At 59.6% G+C, this 18,947-nt stretch overlaps 3 protein-coding genes across 3 annotated transcripts; 1 reads left to right on the top strand and 2 right to left on the bottom strand.

The window, feature by feature from the left end:
• Window positions 1-2,564: 2,564 nt before the first annotated feature.
• Window positions 2,565-2,975, bottom strand: VOLCADRAFT_98013 (uncharacterized protein; the record flags this gene model as incomplete). The annotated part of the gene is made up of 1 exon (XM_002956950.1): window positions 2,565-2,975. One exon carries the CDS (start codon window positions 2,973-2,975, stop codon window positions 2,565-2,567), a length of 411 nt encoding a protein of 136 aa, XP_002956996.1.
• A 12,087-nt stretch (window positions 2,976-15,062) lies between these two features.
• VOLCADRAFT_67695 (uncharacterized protein) lies at window positions 15,063-15,821 on the top strand (the record flags this gene model as incomplete). The annotated part of the gene is made up of 1 exon (XM_002956911.1): window positions 15,063-15,821. A coding segment is annotated over one exon (759 nt), but the record flags the coding sequence as incomplete, so codon positions are not given.
• Window positions 15,822-16,539: 718 nt separating this feature from the next.
• Window positions 16,540-17,520, bottom strand: VOLCADRAFT_67669 (uncharacterized protein; the record flags this gene model as incomplete). The annotated part of the gene is made up of 1 exon (XM_002956951.1): window positions 16,540-17,520. The coding sequence occupies one exon, from the start codon at window positions 17,518-17,520 to the stop codon at window positions 16,540-16,542; it is 981 nt and encodes a 326-aa protein (XP_002956997.1).
• Window positions 17,521-18,947: the final 1,427 nt, after the last annotated feature.

The raw sequence follows: 18,947 nt of genomic DNA on the forward strand, positions 1-18,947 counted from the left end.
AGCACGGCTCAGCACAGCGACTTTGTTACAGCCGAGCTATGCAAGTCTCTAAACCGCTGGGTGATCCTTGAATGGCCAGCTGACGCACCCCCACCCACGGTTATCAAGGGACTGCGAGTGGTGGAAAAGGATGGCAAGCTGCGCCTCTGCATCAATCCGATGTACATTAATTGCTTCCTGAAATACCAGCCTGTGAAGTACGAACGCCTGGCAGATGTCAAAAGTTACCGGCTGCCAGAAGACTGGCTGTATACCACGGATGATAAGAGTGGGTACAGGCACGGGAATCGAGTAGTGAGTACGAAATTGACCTAATACGGTCACAAGTAACAGAAAACGTAAGCCTGCATTCTTGCACCGTCCGTCTACCTTCCAGTCTCACGTTTCCAGTTTCATCGCCAGATACCTGCTGTGTTTCCTCTAGTTCGGCTCGCGCTCGCAGCTACATCCGTCATTTCCTATTCGCCTTCCATTTGGCCTCTGTTTCTCCACAGAAGTTGGTGCTCCACTTCGCCGCTGTCGCGTCTCTCTTGTGCGGCTTTTCCCCGATTGACAAGTTTCTCGGCCTGCCCGGTGCACACCCCATCTTCNTGCGCACCTCGCGCCCTGCCTCTCAGGTGCCTGGTGCGCCTCCCTCTTACACACCTCCCCTGCTTTCCCTCCTCCCTCTCTTTCCCGGAGTCCCGCCCGCGCCCGTTTCCGGATTGCCACCTTCTCCGGATGCTCAGGTTCGTCCCTCCCTGTACCGCTGCTTTGCCCTTTTTGGCGTCGACTTATCACCGTGTCCTTCTCCCGCAGGTCTCTTTATCCCCCAGCCCTATCTGGGGCGCCTCTCCCCTGCTCACCACCCTCCTCCTTTCCGTCCCCCCTTCCCCACACACCTCCCAGGTGGTGGCCGTGGGTCTTCTCGCTCGCCAGCCCCTCTTCCCCTTGACCCTACCAGATCACATACACCGCCTGTACCCGATACCGGGGTGCCCTGTTGGGGTCCTCATGTACGGCGCTCGGCCACAATAAGCACACCGCTTGCGGACCAGCAATCCATGATACCGACAGAACAGGTAGAAACAACCCCTCCTCATCCCGCACCCATCAACTATAACCCTTCTCATCAGTACCCATCACCACATCCTAGTTACCGCTTGATGGCAATCAATGCAAACGGTGACACATGAACTCCAAACGTGCCGTACATTTAGACCGGAACGGTTGGCAAGTGCAACAGATGCCCCCTCTCTCCCCTTACCGAAAAAGCGCCAAGACCAGCACCCTCGGTGTGTTGTTGTTGCAGCTCAGTGCCCATGAAGTGCAGCATAGCGTAATGCAGCACCTTACCTTGTTCTACTCTGTGGCTCTCGGGCAAAACGAGCCGAACCGATTAACCAAACGTTTAACGAAGGTGATGGCGGCAACAATACGACCACCATGGCATGTACGCGTGGGTTGTCATCGCCTCCACCCCTTTCGTGTCCCCTCCCTCCCTTCCCCCCCTGCGTCATGTGTCCATCTGCATGTACACAGGTACCGCCACACGTGCGACCCTAGGACCACAGGGCCCCCACCCTCCACATTTCTGTATTTCCCCACCCCAGCCCAGTCCGCCGCTTCCACCCGACGCTGTATCAGGACGCTGTTGTACTGCAGTACACGGGGTGGCGCAGACCACACGCGATGACGACTTCAAATTCACGGCAGTACTGCGGACATAACAAAAACACAAAACCCACCATCACGGTATACGGATAGCATCAGTGACCCTCCCAGTATATCCCAATACAAAAAGACGGCATTTAACAACAACAACAGCAGGGCTCATCCTCCTCTTTTGTATCCTCCAAAACTTTTGTGTCTTGCAGTATCCACAGCCGCTTCGCTCTCCCTCTGCGTTGCTCCCATGTCAATTTGCGTGAATGCGTGTGTCTCTATTTCGCGTCTTCTCATTACCTTAGAAAACCTTTTTTGCGCGGCAGGCGGCAGGGCGATAACAATGGACATGGACAGGGCCGGACGGGGTAGAACACCCGTGGAGCCAAAATATCCTCTGGCAGCGGGGCGTGTTTCTCCCTCCCCTCCTCTCTCTCCCGCGCCGGACTTCGTCGGGGACATGAACTCGTCAGGCAGCATCCCCCCCACCTGCAGCACCACAGTGAATTCAGGTCCCAACCTATTCCCCAACTTGACCCGAACCTTCACGTCAGCACAGCTAAAGTCGAAAAGACGAAATCCGACAGGAAAAATCCCGAGTTCCATTCTCGAAATTGACGATTTATAACTAGGGTTGCATAGATTATTAGAATGGCAGGCGTTCTCTACTAATTCTAATATTATTTCTAATTAGAACGTTAGAAATAATATTAGAAGACCTGGGGTAACTTCTCAGGGAGGGGGACTTTTCACTTCGGAGTTTCACCATGGTTACGGCAGATACCAGATACCCAGATACCCAGGTGTTTTTAACGGTTTTTACGGGGCTACGACACCCGTAAGCAGGACTTCTCAGCCAAACCCCCGGTCGAAGTGACCTCTGGGTCACTAATTTCGCCTTTAAACTGTCTTAGACTGTATTAAACTGTCTCTGCGTATGCCTTCCCAACATCTTTGGTACCTGAACCAAGAGTCCAAGAGTCCAGTCCTAATTGTCTGCAAAGCAACACCCAACACACAGTCCGGACATGCCAAACCTGTCGCCCCAAAACTTCTGCTGCCTTGCTGTGCTTCATAAGATGGTTGGGAGCTGTTGCAGACGGATTTTTGGCACCCAGCACCTCGCCGCAAATGGTGCACTTCAGCTTCACGACTCCTTCTGTCAAGATCACGGTGAAAAATGACCACCAGGAAGCACTGCCTCTCGCTTTTGCACTCTTCAGGGCTTCCGCGTAGGCTGGAGCGTCTAGCTCCTTGTTGCCATAAGTGTATGTTGCTTTAGGAGTCTTCGAAACTGGTGGTTTTGATGGCCCAGCATCAGCATCAGCCATTTTTCCTAGAAAAATGTGCTGTTGCAGGCTGCGGAGGCGGTCTGAATAGCCATTCTAATGGGTGTACGACATTAGGACGTTCTAATCTGTTCTCAAGGGGTCTTCTAATTTTCTCATTAGAATTCTAATTAGTTTAATTCTAATATTATTTCTAACTTCTAATGCGCCTGCAACCCTATTTATAACCAAAATTAATTCATTAGATGGCTCTAAGGATTCACAACAGCGCTGGGGTTTCAACAAACTGTCAGCCAGCAGTCTGTATGCCAGAGCGCACCTAACCGCAGTTCCTCATCTTCATTCCCCTCTCCCTACCATTACTACCTCCATCCCAGGACACGCATCATATGCGCCACAGGACCCACCTCTCCTTCCGCCCTGCTTCTCGTTGTAGCGGCCAACCCCCCACCAGGGTTCTTCACCAGGGTACCCAATAATTTCGGTCGTGCCCGAAACCCTCTGGATAACCTATCGGGGCCATCCCCGAAAACTTCCCTGTCAGACTGACAGTTTTTTAGGGCACCCCGAAACTGTCTGAAGCGGTTTTCGGGGTAAAGTTTTGCTGGATTTTGGCTGGCCCCCATGATAACACCTCAGCAAGTCAGCGCTTGAGGAGTGAGGTGTGTCAATTAGGAGTCAGCAGCTGCCTTCAGAAACAGCCGGAATTGCTGCTGCTGCTGATGATAATGATGATGATAATGATGATAATGATGATGATAATGATGATAATGATGATGATGATGATGATGGTGATGATGATGATGGTGATGAATCGCTGGTTAACCGCAGCCGTTAATAGCTGCTGGTGACGCGCCGAGTGGGGCCTCACCAAGCCGTAGCCATGCAGCCAATGCAACCAATGCCAGCAGTAGCTGTATCGGTTAGTGTCATCGCCGCCGCAGCAGCACCAGCACATGTCAACTGCCCATGGCCATCAGTACAGAGCTGGCGGCGGCGCGTCACGTACGTCAACCAGCCGCCATACATCCGACGTCGCACCTGACGGTGCCTCCAGCGCTGCTGTCCTCAGAAACGTCAAATGGACCGCTTTCTGGGCAGTACGACAACGGCAGCGGCGACGCCCGACTGGTTTCCGTGCCCGTCGTCACGGCCACCTCCGGCCCCGTGCCCTGGCCGTGTCCTTGCTCCTGCGCGTTGACGAAGCCGGAGACGACCGCCCTGGCAGTGCGGACGTGCAGCTGCTCCACCTCCACATCAAGGAGGAGGGGGAGGAGGGGAGGGGACTTATGCGGGCTGTAGCAAGGGGGTTCGTATGGTGTTCCGACTGCAGTCATCTGCCGTCATCTAAGTTCACCTCTGCATTTTTCGAGTCGCTTTTTGATGGATATCAAACCGACTTGCGTCGCAATCCTGGTTATCATCCTCAGACGGATGGACAAACGGAACGTGCAAATCGCATTTTGGAGGATATGTTAGCGCCATTTCGTTTCTGGCGATCAATCCTCATCGTCCCGTTATCTGCCGATAGCTGAGTTCGCCATGAACAATTCGTTGCATGAATCTACGCGAACTACTCCTTCTTGGTTGATGTACGTTTACAAAGATCTAATTCGGGTCATGTATTCCGTTCGCGTGCCCGGGATCATTTCCTTGCATGATGTTGAACGGGTAGTAATTACGGGGATTGCAATCTCCGTCGTTGAGAGTATTGGCTGCACCAGGGAGCTTGCTCTGGAGCCATTCTCTGATTCCTTGTCTTAAGCGTAATGGTGATCCGGTATGCTTTCGTCCAGGCGAGGGCCTTCGCTGGTGTTGGCCAGGTCTTGCTGTTCCTGGTGTTTGCCCAGCGCCGGTGCGGATTGCTCCATGCTGCTGTCATGTTCCCCTCGGTGATTATGTGCCTGCCTCTGCCTCATGCTGGGTACCTGCAGTGCCTCGTCACGCTTCTGCATTCGTTTTGCCCCCGGCACTGCCATGGTGACTGCCGAGCTTGTGATCCGAGGGCTAGCCACTGCCGCGGTTAAGGTGTATCCTGCCGCTTCTAAAAAATTCCTGTATGTCCGTTCATGGTTCCTTGCGTAGTCGGCTTTGTTGCCGCTGTTGTTGGCTTTGTTGCTAGCCGTTGCTACCGCTGTTGCTGACCTTGCTGCTGCTGCCACCGATGCTGATCTTGCTGCTGCCGCTGCCATTAATGCTGGTCATGCTGCTGTCGCTGCCGCTTCCGCTGGCTCTGCTGCTGTCCCTGCTTGCTTTTCTGTTGCCGCTGTTGCTGGCCTTGCTGCTGCTGTTGCCGCTTATGCTGGTGTGCTGTCGTCGCTGCAACCGCTGCTGCCGATTCTCCCATTGCCATAATCCTGTCGGCCTTGGTGAGCTGCACCACAGCCGGTAACGGGGCCGGCGGTCGTACAGGTTTGCCGAGCGTGTAATGCATCTGTGGTGATAATGGCAGTACGGGGCAGAGACGCGGTCGCTGATGCGCTTTCGTGGCTCGCAGCGTGCCGTGCAATGCCACGTCGTGCTCAAGGTCACACGTGAAATTAACTAGGGACGGCAGACTGGGCGTGTCCCGCGCCAGGTGTACATGTGCTGTAATGATGTCGACCCAGTCGACTGTGAGCTCTTTCTCTTAAGGTTGTATGCCTCCCGGAGTCAAATGCCAACCATGTGGCATTAAGCCGCGAGGGGGTCCTGCTACCTGGTAGCCCCGGTATGTATGGCGTTGCATAAAAATGGTGTCCAGATGTATAGTCTAAATGCATCCGTAAGATTCCGAATGCCACTGACGGCGGATTCCGGGACGGCAAACGCGAGCTGCCCGACCCAGATGTTATCTTTCGTCTGCCATTCCGCTGGCGGGGCCATCCTAATGTCCTCCTCCTTGAGATCTGTTAACGTTGCAACAAAACGTTCGAGCCGATGGGCAACGGGACCAGCTGAGGCTGATAATGGCTGTTTTGTCACTATCTGCTCTGAAAATAAGCTCTGAATTATATGGCAGTTGACGTGTAGTAATGGATATGCGGTACCAGGGGAAGGCGGGGGAAAGGCGGCGGGCGGAAATCTGAACACAAGGAACTTACGCCTGCTGCTCTTGCTTCTGCATATGATTAACGGCCATTAGTGAAAGCCGTTAGATATATCGAATTGCTTAAGCTGACTGTCAACGACATGTCAACTAGGCAATATATATAAACTGCAACAGGTTTTCGCCGACTGTCTTGCATGGCCGCAAATGCAACCCCACGCACGCCTACGACGCCACCAAAACGATTTGCGTTAATAGATGGGCCAAACACGTCCTCGGCCGCAACTCGTACCGCGTACACCGTGCCCGACAAACACCCACGCGCGCTGCTGCAAATAAAACATAATTCTGTGTTGCCTGACCATATCTATTTAGCTTGTACGGCCCATAGCATATGTATATCGCATGATCGCACTATAGCCCCGTCTTAGCTGTGGCTGATCTCTATTTAACAGCTTTACGCCCATCAAGCTTCATTGCTATTGCAGTTTGCTGAACCTCATTACGCTCTGCTTCCTTACCCCCCCTCATTACCAGCACAGATCAATATACGCTCCCAGGAAAAGCTACCTTCAGGCACTAAGCAACCAGCACAGCAACAGTTGGTGCACAGTTGGCACATGACATGGCCAAGTTCCAGGTTTGCATGCACCGTTTTCAAACCATGCACGGGTTAAGAGAGACCATGGAGAAAAGCTCGCCACCCGTCGCCTACATTGCGCTGTCCAGTCTTTAAGTCCACGACCCCCGTGCACATTCATGCCGCTGGCCTGATGGCCTTCCCATCAGCCAGCACCCTGGATGTCAAGCGGAAGAGGCCGCTTTCCGTGCATGAGTGCTAGGATGTGACTTATCCGCAGACCGACCCTCTTCTCCCAGAAACTGGAGGGGAGAACTCCTAGGGCGCCGTGCCCTTGCTCTGGGCCGTATCTTCCATTTCGTGGCCCAAACCAGAGTGGGTAGCTGGATAGCCCTGTGGACTGGACTGATCTACACTCGACATAACTTGTAATGGCTGCTGTATTCACTCGTTCGTGATGATGGCCATTACGATCTGAGCCCCGAATCCAATGGTTTCAAACTCCTAAACAAGCCTAGAGACAACAAACTCATAAAGAGCCTAAAGACAAGAAACAACCCCTAAACAAGCCTACAATCAAGAGCCCATGCACCTGGTGAATTATGAAATCCCGAAACACTGGTCTATCAGATGTGCCCTTGACTTAGTGAAAGCGACCCCAAACGTGAAGAAGGGGCACGGAGCCTCAGTCATCAACCAAGTGCAACGCAAATAGCCCGCTTAATGAATCCAACTCTATGAACACATCTCACAACGGCCGACATTCCCCTTGAGGGACCCGGCCCCCAGCAAACAGCGCCATGACACCCACTGCATTACCTGCCGCGCCATGGTTTTAATTTTGCTTAACCAGATTTCAGTGCGGGCATGGAGCGAAGGCCTCCCATGTTCCTACACTAGCGATAACCCAAGCGCATATGTACGTGCACAAAATTGAGCAATATTTGCAACCCCAGGAAAGCTGAGTCTTCCTACAATAATGGAGCCACAAGGCCATTCCCTCCACCAATCAACAAACGACAACTGCTCGGACATTGAACATGCCCGGATTACCATGATCGTTCAAACGGCGCCATACGTACGCACACCGGAGTCACTCATGGAAAGATTGAGTGACGATAGCCGGCCACATCCGCATCCCACCGCTCATCAACCAACCCCAACAATCGGCCACGAACAAATGAACACCACCACCTTCAATCCTTTTCAATTTCACGTAACATGATTAATTCATCCATGATCAGCAGACCTAACCAAAAGCGGATCCGTTCAATTGCCGAGCACGACACTATCATGTAAATACACAAATCGCCTCATGCAATCAGGAGTGCATGCTATCCTAGCATTAGGCCCCTCTTGAGTCGCCTGGGCTTGCGTCTCTTGCGGCAGTGAAGCCGACCCGCATGTTTGTGTTAGTGCGATTCTCCTCTGGACTAAGCCAGGCAGACCGCAACCCCAAAACTTCAACACCCCAGCATCGCCGGAAGGCAAAAGGTGCTAACGCCTAATCGCCAACGGGCTCGTGCGAGCTATATTAGCTATTTCCACCGATTTGCGCCCTGTACCCCGCTGTTACGGCTTGTTAATCGCGCACGACCGCATCCAGCCGCTCCGTAACCGAAACCGTTGGTCTCGCCACAGCTGGACCGCGCTGACGCCTTTCCTTCAACTGCCGGCGGCCCGTCACCTGCGACCGCCGCTGCCAGCGCAGCGGCAGCGCCGTTCTTGCCGAACAGGGGTTTCGAGATTGCCGTACGGAGCGCTTCCACCGCCTGCAAGGCCGGCGGCTGCGCAGCCGCTGGCAACACGAACACCGTATGGGAGGGAGAGAGCGACAAAGAAACCTTGGACACTGACTTGGGTGTGCCGGGAATCGCGGGCCGCCTTGAAGTAGCTGCGGCTGCACAAGCGTCCGCCTTGTCTGGCGTCGAATCCTCCGTTGCAGTGGTAGTAGTAGTCACCGCCGCAGCCGCGGCTGCACCAACAGCTGTGCCAGCTGTTGCGACCAGATCATGTGTAGGCCTGGAACTCGGGGTGCCGTCCTGTACCGCTGCTCTAGCAGCCGTCTGTCGCCGTACCGCTTGCCTTGCCCCTGATAGAAGTGTTGCCGCCACTGTTGGTGTCGGCGGCGGCGGTGACAGCGCTGCAGGACGCTGCAGCAGCAGCGGCGGTGACGGCGCCGCCGCTGCCGTGGCAAGCTCCGAAGACATGGGAACTGAGGTCGGAGTGGTGGGCAGTAGCGCCCGCCTGCTCAACGGCGGGTCCGCGGACGGCGGCGGTGTCGCCAACTTCGTCTGCGCTCGCCTGGACGGCCCAGCCATCTTCAAAACAAATGTTGAGGTTGCGACGGAGGGTCCCGCGGCGGTCTTCGACGACGGCGATGCATCGGTCTTCTTTCTTGAGGCACCGGCTGTTGTTGGGGTCGGCGACGGCACCGCCAAGGATCCACTCCACAGCGCGGCTCCAGAACCCGTCGCAACGGCAGTAGCGAGGCCGGAGCCCGCAGCAACTCGCCTTCCTCTCGGCCCGGTCGCTGGCGACGGCCCCGCCACTGCCGTCCTGCATCGTCCCACGACGCCAGGCGTGGACGTGGGAGCGGTAGAGTCGGCGGGAACGGCGGCTGCAGGTAAGGCCCTCTTATAGAATGAGCTAGGCCCCGGTGATTGCTGCTTTGTCGCCGCAGAAACAGTAGCAGCTGTAGCAGTCGTCTTCCGGTTGGATATAGCCCCGGATCCAATAGATCTTTCCCTTGATACTGACGCTGTCTTCGCCACGGAAGCAACTCCTACTCGCGGAACAGCAGCAGTAATAGTAGTAGTAGTGGTTGTAGCAACGCCAGTGGCCGCAGGTTTTGACGGTTTTAGCACCTGGCTCCTCCGAGCCACCTTGAGAATCTCCGCATACAGCTTTGGTCGCGCTGCTGCCGCAGCCTGTCGTGTCAGCATGGTTGCCGCCGCGGCCGCCGCTGCGGCCGCCGCAATCGCCGCCGCTGCCGTTGCCTCCGCCCTGGAACGCCGGTGGGAATCCTTCCACGCGTCTTCACGTAACGCCGGCGGCGACGGCGGTAAAGGCGGTGCAGGCTGGGTTGGGCCCTCTACCGCTGCTTCCACGGGCGGCGGCGGCAGCGGCGGCGACGGCGGTGGCCATCTCGCGGTGTTCATCGCGGGCCGTGGTGTAGGGGTAGCGATGGGCGGGTCAGCCGCCGCCACTGCCGATATTCCATGCGGCGCGCCGCATGTTTGCGACGGTGCAGCGGCAGCACAAACCATCTCGTCTGCGGCTTTCTGGCGAATCCTTGCAGCCGCAGCGATTCTGCCAGCAGAAGCCTTGGCGCGGCGTGCAGGAAGGATCGCCGTCTCATCCGTCCTTGGTGAAGCCATCAGCACAACTTGCACTGTCGCCGGGCCTGCTGCTGCCGCCACCGCAGCAGCTGGAGCTGTAGCGGTGGGCGGCCTTGCTGCTGCAGTTACTGTTGTAGCCTCCGTTGCCACCTCTGCCGGATGCATCGATACAGTGACTGAAGCAGCGCGCGAGGCCCTTCTTGAAAGTGGCGTGAGTCGCTTCTGCAGAGGTTTCGGCGCCTTAGTTAACCTTCGGGGCGATGCAGCTGCTGGCACCGTCGGCGCCGCAGCTTTCGATGACCGCCCCGCCGCTGCCACAGCCGGCACCGGCTTCTTGCCCACTTGTGGTTTCCGCGACCCTGCTTTTGGCGCAGCCGCGCATGCTTTCATGGGCCCTGGCTTGGCTACGGCTCGTGGCTTGCTTGCCGGCCGCGCTGCTGCGGCTGCTCGTGCGGTAGCCCGCGGGACAGGCTGTGCCGCCGGCGCATGGATGCTGCCCGTCACGCTGCCAGTTGTGCTAGTGGTCAAGACGGACGTGTATCGCTTCAGAGCCTGCTTCGCCAGTCCCGGGATGGTGGTAGGCAGCACTTGCCGTACCGGCAGCGGGTCATGCATGACAGCGGTGTCAGGTACCGCTGCTACTTCTGCAGCCGCCATCGCTGCAGACGGCCGCCCAGCGGGTCCAGCGGCTCGTGCCATTGCGGCATAAGTCCTGGGCGTCTTTCGAGTTAAGGGGCCTAACGCGGGGCCAGCAGCACCTGATGACCGCCGCCGGGCTGGTTCCCGGGGATCCCTTACGGCAGCCTCATACGCAACAGTAGCTGCTGCTGCCGACCGTGCTGCTGCTACCGCCGCCGCTGCGGCCACTGTCTTCTTTGTTGCCTGTGGCGCCCCAGTATGCTTCACAGACTGCTTCACCGGCTGTGGCGGCGGCGGCGGCTGCTTCGCAGCTGCTGGCTGCTTCGGGACCACCGTTGCCACCACCGCCGGCTGAAGAGGTAGAGACTGCTTCGCCTTGGCTGCCGCAGCCGTGGCCACTTTCGGCACTGCCGTGACATGTTCCACCGAAGCGGCAGCAGCGGCGGTATTGGAGGCGGGATTCCTGGCGCCATGGGGCGCAGTCACAGCGGTCTTTACCATGAGTCCATTTGCCAGTCCCTTGGCCGCCACTGCTGTCGGTCTTGGGACCACTGCCGCTGTGGACTCGTGTGCCGGCTGATCAGCCGTCGGTGCCGTGGCCACGGCCACCGGTCCTCGCCTCGTCGCAAGCGGATTTGCGGCCCGTGCTGCCGTCGTTAATGGGGCTGCAGGTCTCGCCGGCGCCGCCTGTGCCGGTGCCGCCGCGGGCAGCGGCCATCCAGCTGCTCTAGCTGAAATGCGTTGCTTTAGTGTGGCAACCGCTGCAGCTGCTGCCGGCCTGGCAGTAGGACGAAGACGCTGCGGTGCAGCCGTTCTCGCCATCGCCTTTGCGTCACACGCGCGCGGGTCGAGGAATCCAACTTCGGGCAGTCCAGCCAGGCCCCCAGATTTGCGCCCCGCCACGGCTGCTCCCGACGCGGCCCCCGCTGCTGGGGCCAGCTTCATCGGGGCCTTTGCAGCGGGCGGCTTAATGCTCACGCGCTGCGACATAATGACACCGATGACAGGCGCAGGTTTGTCGCCAGCAACGGCTGCTGATATCGCTCCGGCCGGTGCTGCTCTTGGGCCGTGTACCACTGCAGAAAGTGTCTGCCTCCGCGGGTCATACGATGGCGGGTGGTTGACTATACCGGCTGCTGAGGTGCGCAGCGGTGGCCGCAACGGATGCGATGGCGGCGGCGGTACCGCCGCCGCCAGCATGGCAGATAGCGCCGCCGTGGAGGACCGTAGTTGCGCTGCCACACGCTGCGCTGCAGCATGTATGGCACGATCCGGGGGGCCCAGTCGCGCTTTAGCCCTCGTTGCTGCGGTTCCAGCTACGGCTGGCTGTTGCACAGCGGCAGAAGCTGCTTTGGGGCCGCGCACCGTGTTCATACGCTGGGTCTTCGGTGGTGCCTCTGCCGCAGTTGTAGCTGCTGGTGGGTGCGCTTCACCATGCGTCACTGCGTTTGAAAATGGGAGATCCGTAGGCTGTTGCCCTGGCTTCACCACTTGCAGCGCCTTTGACATAGGGGGCTGTAGCTGCACTTCCGGCCGCATGGCAGTCCACGCCGCATATGCCGCACCCGCAGACCCAGCAGCTAAAGTCGGCGGCGGTAGCAGTGCCTTGGCCGCCGGTCCCGCTGCTATAGTTGGGCCCACGTCTGCTCTGTTCGCAGCTGCGCGGGACAGTAAGTTTTCATGCGTATGCGCTCCCATGGCCGCCCCCTGCGGATGCTGCTGTTCCGAGATCGACTCGTCAGGCATCGGCAACAGCACTATACTATGCACCGAGGACAAGGGCCGCTTGCGGCTGATCGGCGCCCCTGGCGATATATGAACTCTGGATGGTATCCCCGATAAATCCACTGGCTCCTCTATCGCCACCGTCAATGGCTCATCTGCTGATGGCGCCGCCGCGACTGCTCTCAGCTCTGGCTGTGGGTTCGCTAACAAGTCCACGACCACAGGCGCCACCACCGATGGCGCGTCCGTTGACGAGTGTGCCGCTACAGGCGCGAGCTCTGATGGCACATCTGCTAATGGGGCAGCCGTTACCAGCTCCGACTGTAATTCCCCCAACGGTGCCTGCGTTATGGACACCACCGGCTGCAATTCAACCGATGGTGCTGCCGCCGCTGGTGGCTCTGCCGCCGGTTGCACAGCTGCTTCCGGTGCTTTCACTGAGGGGCCCGCCACCTGCGCCTCCACCGCCAATGGCACTGCTCCATCAGCCCGCAGCGTGACAGCCATAGCCATAAAGCCTGGGGTAGCAGCGTGACGCAAAGCCTTCCTTGTCGGAAGTATGCGGGGCGTGGCTGAGCCGACGAAGGCACTGCCAGCAGCACTAGGGATACCACCGGCGGCATTAGGACGGGGTGTTGCGACCACACCAGCGACAGCCGGTGCACGGGCTAGCTGCCGGACGCGATTCTTCTTGGGGGGACGTACCGATGCCGGCTGCGTCGGCGATTTCGACTGCAGCGGTGGTGGCACCGCCGCTGCCGCTGCCGTCGCGGGCTGGCCCTTGATCGCTGGTGCCATGAACGTCGCCGGGCAAGGCGCGGCAGGTATTGCCGCCGCCGCCGCCGTCAAGAGCTGCGCTTTGAACGCGGTTGCCATGGGAGTTGCTGCGCAAGGAGCGGCTGCAATAACCACCGAAGCCGTCGCTGGTGCCATAACCTTCGGCACCGAATCGCCACTCCGCTTTACTGCAGCCACCATCTCAGGAGCAGCAGCGGGGACAGCGGCCATGGTGGGCGCCATCGGAGCCGATGGAACCATGGGCCGAATCGCTGCACAGCTAGAGGCCAGGGCACGGCGCACCAGGGCATTCCTAACGGCCGTCGCCGCCGAGGACGTTGCCAACACCACGGACGAAGACGCAAGCACGCCGCTTGACGTTAACTTCCCGGGCGCCACCGGCATCATGGCGAGGGAAGACCCGAGTCGTGCAGATGTCGCTTTCATCGTCGTCCGGCGAGCCAACGCGGCAAGTGACATATCAGAGGCAGGTGTTGTCGATACTTCTACTGCCGGTTCATCTGCTGCTGCTGTTGCATTGGCGGCATCTGCTGCTTCTGCCAAGGCATTGGAGGCATCTGTTGCCACTGCTGGTGCATCGGCCGTAGCAGCATCCGCCGTTGTCCGAGGACGCGTAACAAAGGCTGCAGCGGGAGTGAGCATGGTAACTTCGCTGCCACTGCTGCTGTTCGCATGTGACGAGTAGGGAGTGTCCAAGTGCAGCCCCGCCAACGCCCCAGCAGCCGTTGGCGACGGGGACGGTGGTGGCGGCGAGGCTGCAGTTTCTTCTTGCGCCAGCAGAGGATTCTCCGCCAGCGGCGGTGGCACAGGTGACGGACATGCCGCAAATATTTTCTCCGTCGCTGTAAATGGGTACGCCAGGATCGCCTGCGACGGATCCAACGGCGGCGGCAGCCGCGCCGCCGTTGTCGTTAGCTCCGTTGCCGTGGGCACCGGAGGATGTTGTGCCGGAGCTTGTGTGCCACCGTGAACTCCGCCACTTGCAATGGCTGGCCGAGCCGGCCCACAGGGCTCCGCCTTCTTCGCAGGAGCCAATTTCGTGGCTGTCGTACGTAAATTTGAAGCAGTCGGCGCCGCACCCGGTACCGGCCCCTTGAGCGGTTTCCGGCTCAAAGCTGCCGCCGGTGCCGTGGCCTTGACTGACGTAATCGGCTGTCGCAGATTCGACACCGCTGCTTTCGAGGCCACAGGTGCCGCCTTGTGCCGCGCGGATGACGCCGATGATGATGCGCCATACATCATTGGGGATCCAGCAGTTGAGCGAGTTCGACCTGCCGCCATTGTCGCTGCAGCCGTCGTCGTCAGTGCTTTTGCGGCTGTAGCGACTGTTCTTGCCTTGGCCGCGGCCATGGGAGCAGATCGAGCCGATGAGTATGATGGGGCCACCGCCGGCCTTCCAACCAATCGCAGCTTTGACACGGAGCTTGTTGCTTTGATGCTTCCGGCAGTAGCAGTCGAACTGGCTGCGTGGGGCGTGGTGCTGGTCGCAGTGCTGGCGGTTTTCCGCAGCGTGGGCCGCGCCAGTGTAGGACTCCCATCAGATGCTTTCTGTGATGGTGGGCCCGCCGCGGCTTCAACGGCGGCGACCGCCGGCGCCGACGCAGGCCCCTCCGTCGAGTCATCCTCCATCACTTCCAAGCCCATAATGGGATAAGTCGCTGATGCTTGCCTCGGCACATCTTCAGCTGACGCGCCGCCCTGTACCAAATCCTTCTCATTGTCAGCAAGCCCTGTAACAGTTGATTGGATAAGAAAATTCATAGGCAACGATGTCAGTAATTTAAAATTATAAGGTGAAAGCGAACGCTGCAAAATTTCCAGTGCTGTTGTTTCCGTACTTACCGGTGACGGCTGTGGGGCTTTGGCACGGTTGCGCGAATGGTGCTAACGGCGCAAATGAGGCCACCGGCGGGCTGAATGCTGATCGTGCCGATGGCTCAGACGGGCTGAAGGCCGATGGCACCGATGCCTCCGGCGGGCTGAAGGCCGACGCCGTCAACATCTCTTGCTTGCCGAATATTGATAGTGCCAACGGCTCTGGCTGGTCAAATGCTGATGGCGCCGATGCTTCTGGTGGACTAAACGCCGATGGCATCAATGCCTCTGGCGGGCTGAAAGCTGATGGCGCCGATGCCTCTTGCGGGCTGAAGGCCGACGCCATCGACATCTCTTGCTGGCCGAATGTCGATAGCGCCAACGGCGTTGACTGGTCGAATGCTGATAGCGCCGACGGCTCAGGTTGGTCAAATGCTGATGGCGCCAATGCCTCCGGCGGGCTGAAAGCCGATGGCGCCGATGGCTCAGGCGGGCTAAGGACTGATGGCTCCGATGGCCCTTGCGGGCTGAAGGCCGCTGGCTCTTGCGGGCTGAAGGCCGATGGCGCCGATGGCTCTTGCAGGCTGAAGGTCGATGGCTCTTGCGGGCTGAAGGCCGATGACGCCGATGCCTCTTGTGGGCTGATGGCCGATGGCGCTGATGCCTCTGGCGGGCTGAAGGCCGATGGCGCCGCTGGCTCAGGCGGGCTGAAGGCCGATGGCGATGCTGCCTCTGCCGGGCTGAAGGCCGATGGCGCCGCTGGCTCATGCGGGCTGAAGGCTGATGGCTCTGCCTCTGGCGGGCTGAAGGCCGATGGCGATGCTGGCTCAGCCGGGCTGAAGGCCGATGGCGCCGCTGGCTCATGCGGGCTGAAGGCTGATGGCTCTTGCGGGCTGAAGGCCGATGGCGCTGATGCCTCTGGCGGGCTGAAGGCCGACGCGCTGATGGCTCAGGCGGGCTGAAGGCTGATGGCTCTTGCGGGCTGAAGGCCGATGGCGCTGATGCCTCTGGCGGGCTGAGAGGCCGATGGCGCTGATGGCTCAGGCGGGCTGAAGGCCGATGGCGCCGATGGCTCAGGCGGGCTGAAGGCCGCTGGCTCTTGCGGGCTGAAGGCCGATGGCGCTGATGCCTCTGGCGGGCTGAAGGCCGAGGCTGCCGCTGGCTCTGGCGGGCTGAAGGCCGATAGCTCCGATGGCTCTTGCGGGCTGGAGGCCGATGGCTCAGGCGGGCTGAAGGCCGATGGCTCTTGCGGGGTGAAGGCCGATGGCTCTTGCGGGGTGAAGGCCGACAGCGCCCTGGCTCAGGCGGGCTGAAGGCCGATAGCGCCGCTGGCTCAGGCGGGCTGAAAGACGATGGCGCCGCTGGCTCTTGCGGGCTGAAGGCCGATGGGCCGATGGCTCTTGCGGGCTGAAGGCCGATGGCTCTTGCGGGCTGAAGGCCGGGCTCTTGCGGGCTGAAGGCCGGGCCTTGCGGGCTGATGGCTGATGGCTCAGGCGGGCTGAAGGCCGCTGATGGCGGGCTGAGGCCGCTGGCTCAGGCGGGCTGAAGGCCGATGGCGCCGCTGGCAGATGGCGGGCTGAAAGCTGATGGCTCTTGCGGGCTGAAGGCCGATGGCGCCGATGGCTCTTGCGGGCTGAAGGCCGATGGCGCTGATGCTCTTGCAGGCTGAAGGCCGATGGCTCAGGCGGGCTGAAGGCCGATGGCTCTGGCGGGCTGAAGGCCGATGGCGCCGCGGGCGATGGCCGAGGCGCCGATGGCTCTTGCGGGCTGAAGGCCGATAGCGCCGATGGCTCTTGCGGGCTGAAGGCCGATGGCGCGATGCCTCTTGCAGGCTGGAGGCCGATGGCTCAGGCGGGCTGAAGGCCGATGGCTCTTGCGGGGTGAAGGCCGATGGCTCAGGCGGGGTGACGAGGCCGATGGCTCTTGCGGGCTGAAGGCCGATAGCTCCGATGGCTCTTGCGGGCTGAAGGCCGATGGCTTCGATTGCGGGCTGGAGGCCGATGGCTCAGGCGGGCTGAAGGCCGATGGCTCAGGCGGGGTGAAGGCCGATGGCTCAGGCGGGGTGAAGGCCGATGGCTCTTGCGGGCTGAAGGCCGATAGCTCCGATGGCGGGCTGGAGGCCGATGGCTCAGGCGGGGTGAAAGCCGATGGCTCAGGCGGGGTGAAGGCCGATGGCTCAGGCGGGGTGAAGGCCGATGGCTCAGGCGGGGTGAAAGCCGATGGCTCAGGCGGGCTGAAGGCCGATGGCTCAGGCGGGGTGAAAGCCGCTGGCGCTTGCGGGCTGAAGGCCGCTGGCTCTTGCGGGCTGAAGGCCGCTGGCTCTTGCGGGCTGAAGGCCGCTGGCGCTTGCAGGCTGAAGGTCGATGGCTCTTGCGGGCTGAAGGCCGATGACACCGATGCCTCTTGTGGGCTGATGGCCGATGGCGCTGATGCCTCTGGCGGGCTGAAGGCCGATGGCGCCGATGGCTCTTGCAGGCTGGAGGCCGATGGCTCAGGCTGGGCGAATGCTGATGGCACCGTCGTTCCTGACTGGCCCAATACCTCTGGCTCTGATGCCTCATGCAGGCTGAATGCCGACGGCACCGACGTGTCTGGCAGGCCCAAAAGTGATGGCTCAGGCGACCTGAAGGCCGATGACGCTGAGTATTTCACGCTATACATTGCTGACGGCATGCATTGCGGCGAAGGGGGGGGCAGCGGATTCGCTTTGACCGTCGTAGGCAGTTCAACAGCAGAACTGTCCGCAAGTGCGGCAGCATGGAAATCATCAAGGTCGGCGCCTGCGAACCATGATGCGCCCATAACGGATGGCTCCAAGTTGCGTTTCGCAGCTCCCCCGACATCCAATAGCGTGTCAGTACCTGCAGCTGCATCGTTGACTGACATCGGGGCTGCGTTGGCCCCCGTCCCTGCGTGGATCACCGGCGCCAATGGCGAGTCAGTCAGAAAGGTTTCGTCCAAGAGGGTTATTGCCGCGCGGATCAAAGGGACAGCGGTCAAACTGTCTGGAGGCCACTGGGAAGCTTCGCTGTCTGCAGCCAGGGTTGGCGGCTCATCTGCCTCGGAAGCCCCGCTGGTAGCAGGCGGCGGGACGGCAGTAGAACAGTACAGCGGACGGCGCTCATGCAGCAGCTTGCCAGCAGCATGAACCAGTTGCACAGTTGCTTCAGCGGCAGAAGCAAATGCCGTGGCGGTAGCAGAAGCCGCCACAGCAGCAGGCAGCGAGGGACATGGCAACGCTGTGGCCAACGCTACATCCTTTTGCGACGGTGGCAAACTGGGCTCCATGGCCTCGTGCTGCGGATGGGACGACGGCTTGGGAGTTGGCTCCGCATCCATGGCATCCATCCCAGCACCGCAGTCAGCCACATGCGGCGCCTGGACGCGGCCGCCGGCAATGCAGTGTCTTTGGAATGTGTGCCGACAGGTTTTCATGGCATATCTACACAGCAATACAAAGCAAAGGAAATCTCCACAGCGCAGCTGAACGGGACAACGGCCAAAACTGCTGTTAGGGATAAACCCTGATCCCTAAGTCCCTTTTACCTGCATACCCTGGGTTTGCACAAGCAATTGCGTATCTAACGGACGCGCACCACAATACGTTTGCTTACACCTAGCCTGTCCTCGCAGCACTTCTCCGTCCTTCCTTCCCCTTTTTACCGCCATTCCGCCTCGTGCTGCTTCATGGTTGGCTGGGACTCAATGCCTATACCGAGGTTCCAGCCAAAAACATTGCAGATAGCCATCCCGCTACCGCGCCCTCTGGTTGGGCGCGTGGCGTTGCGGCCAGTGTCACCGATTCGTCACCACGCTCATTGGCGTCGCCGCCAGGGCCACGCAGGACCCATGTCGGTCGCAGCTCCCGGCCCGACGAAATTACGGTAGTGGAATCCAGCTCCCCCATCGCGCCTTTGGCGACTGTGTCCGGTCATATCATGTCGACGCCTTCGCCATCGCGGTGCCCGGCTGACACAGTGGCAGATCTCTCCGAGGATCCGACGCCGACGCTAGTTTGTTCGGCAGCCGTAACAGAGGCTGGGTCGTCACTGCTGCCGGAAGCAAAGCAGTCAGACACATGCCGCGCA

The sequence above is a fragment of the Volvox carteri genome (genome assembly GCF_000143455.1).
Source record: "Volvox carteri f. nagariensis unplaced genomic scaffold VOLCAscaffold_67, whole genome shotgun sequence".
Classification (NCBI taxonomy): domain Eukaryota; kingdom Viridiplantae; phylum Chlorophyta; class Chlorophyceae; order Chlamydomonadales; family Volvocaceae; genus Volvox; species Volvox carteri.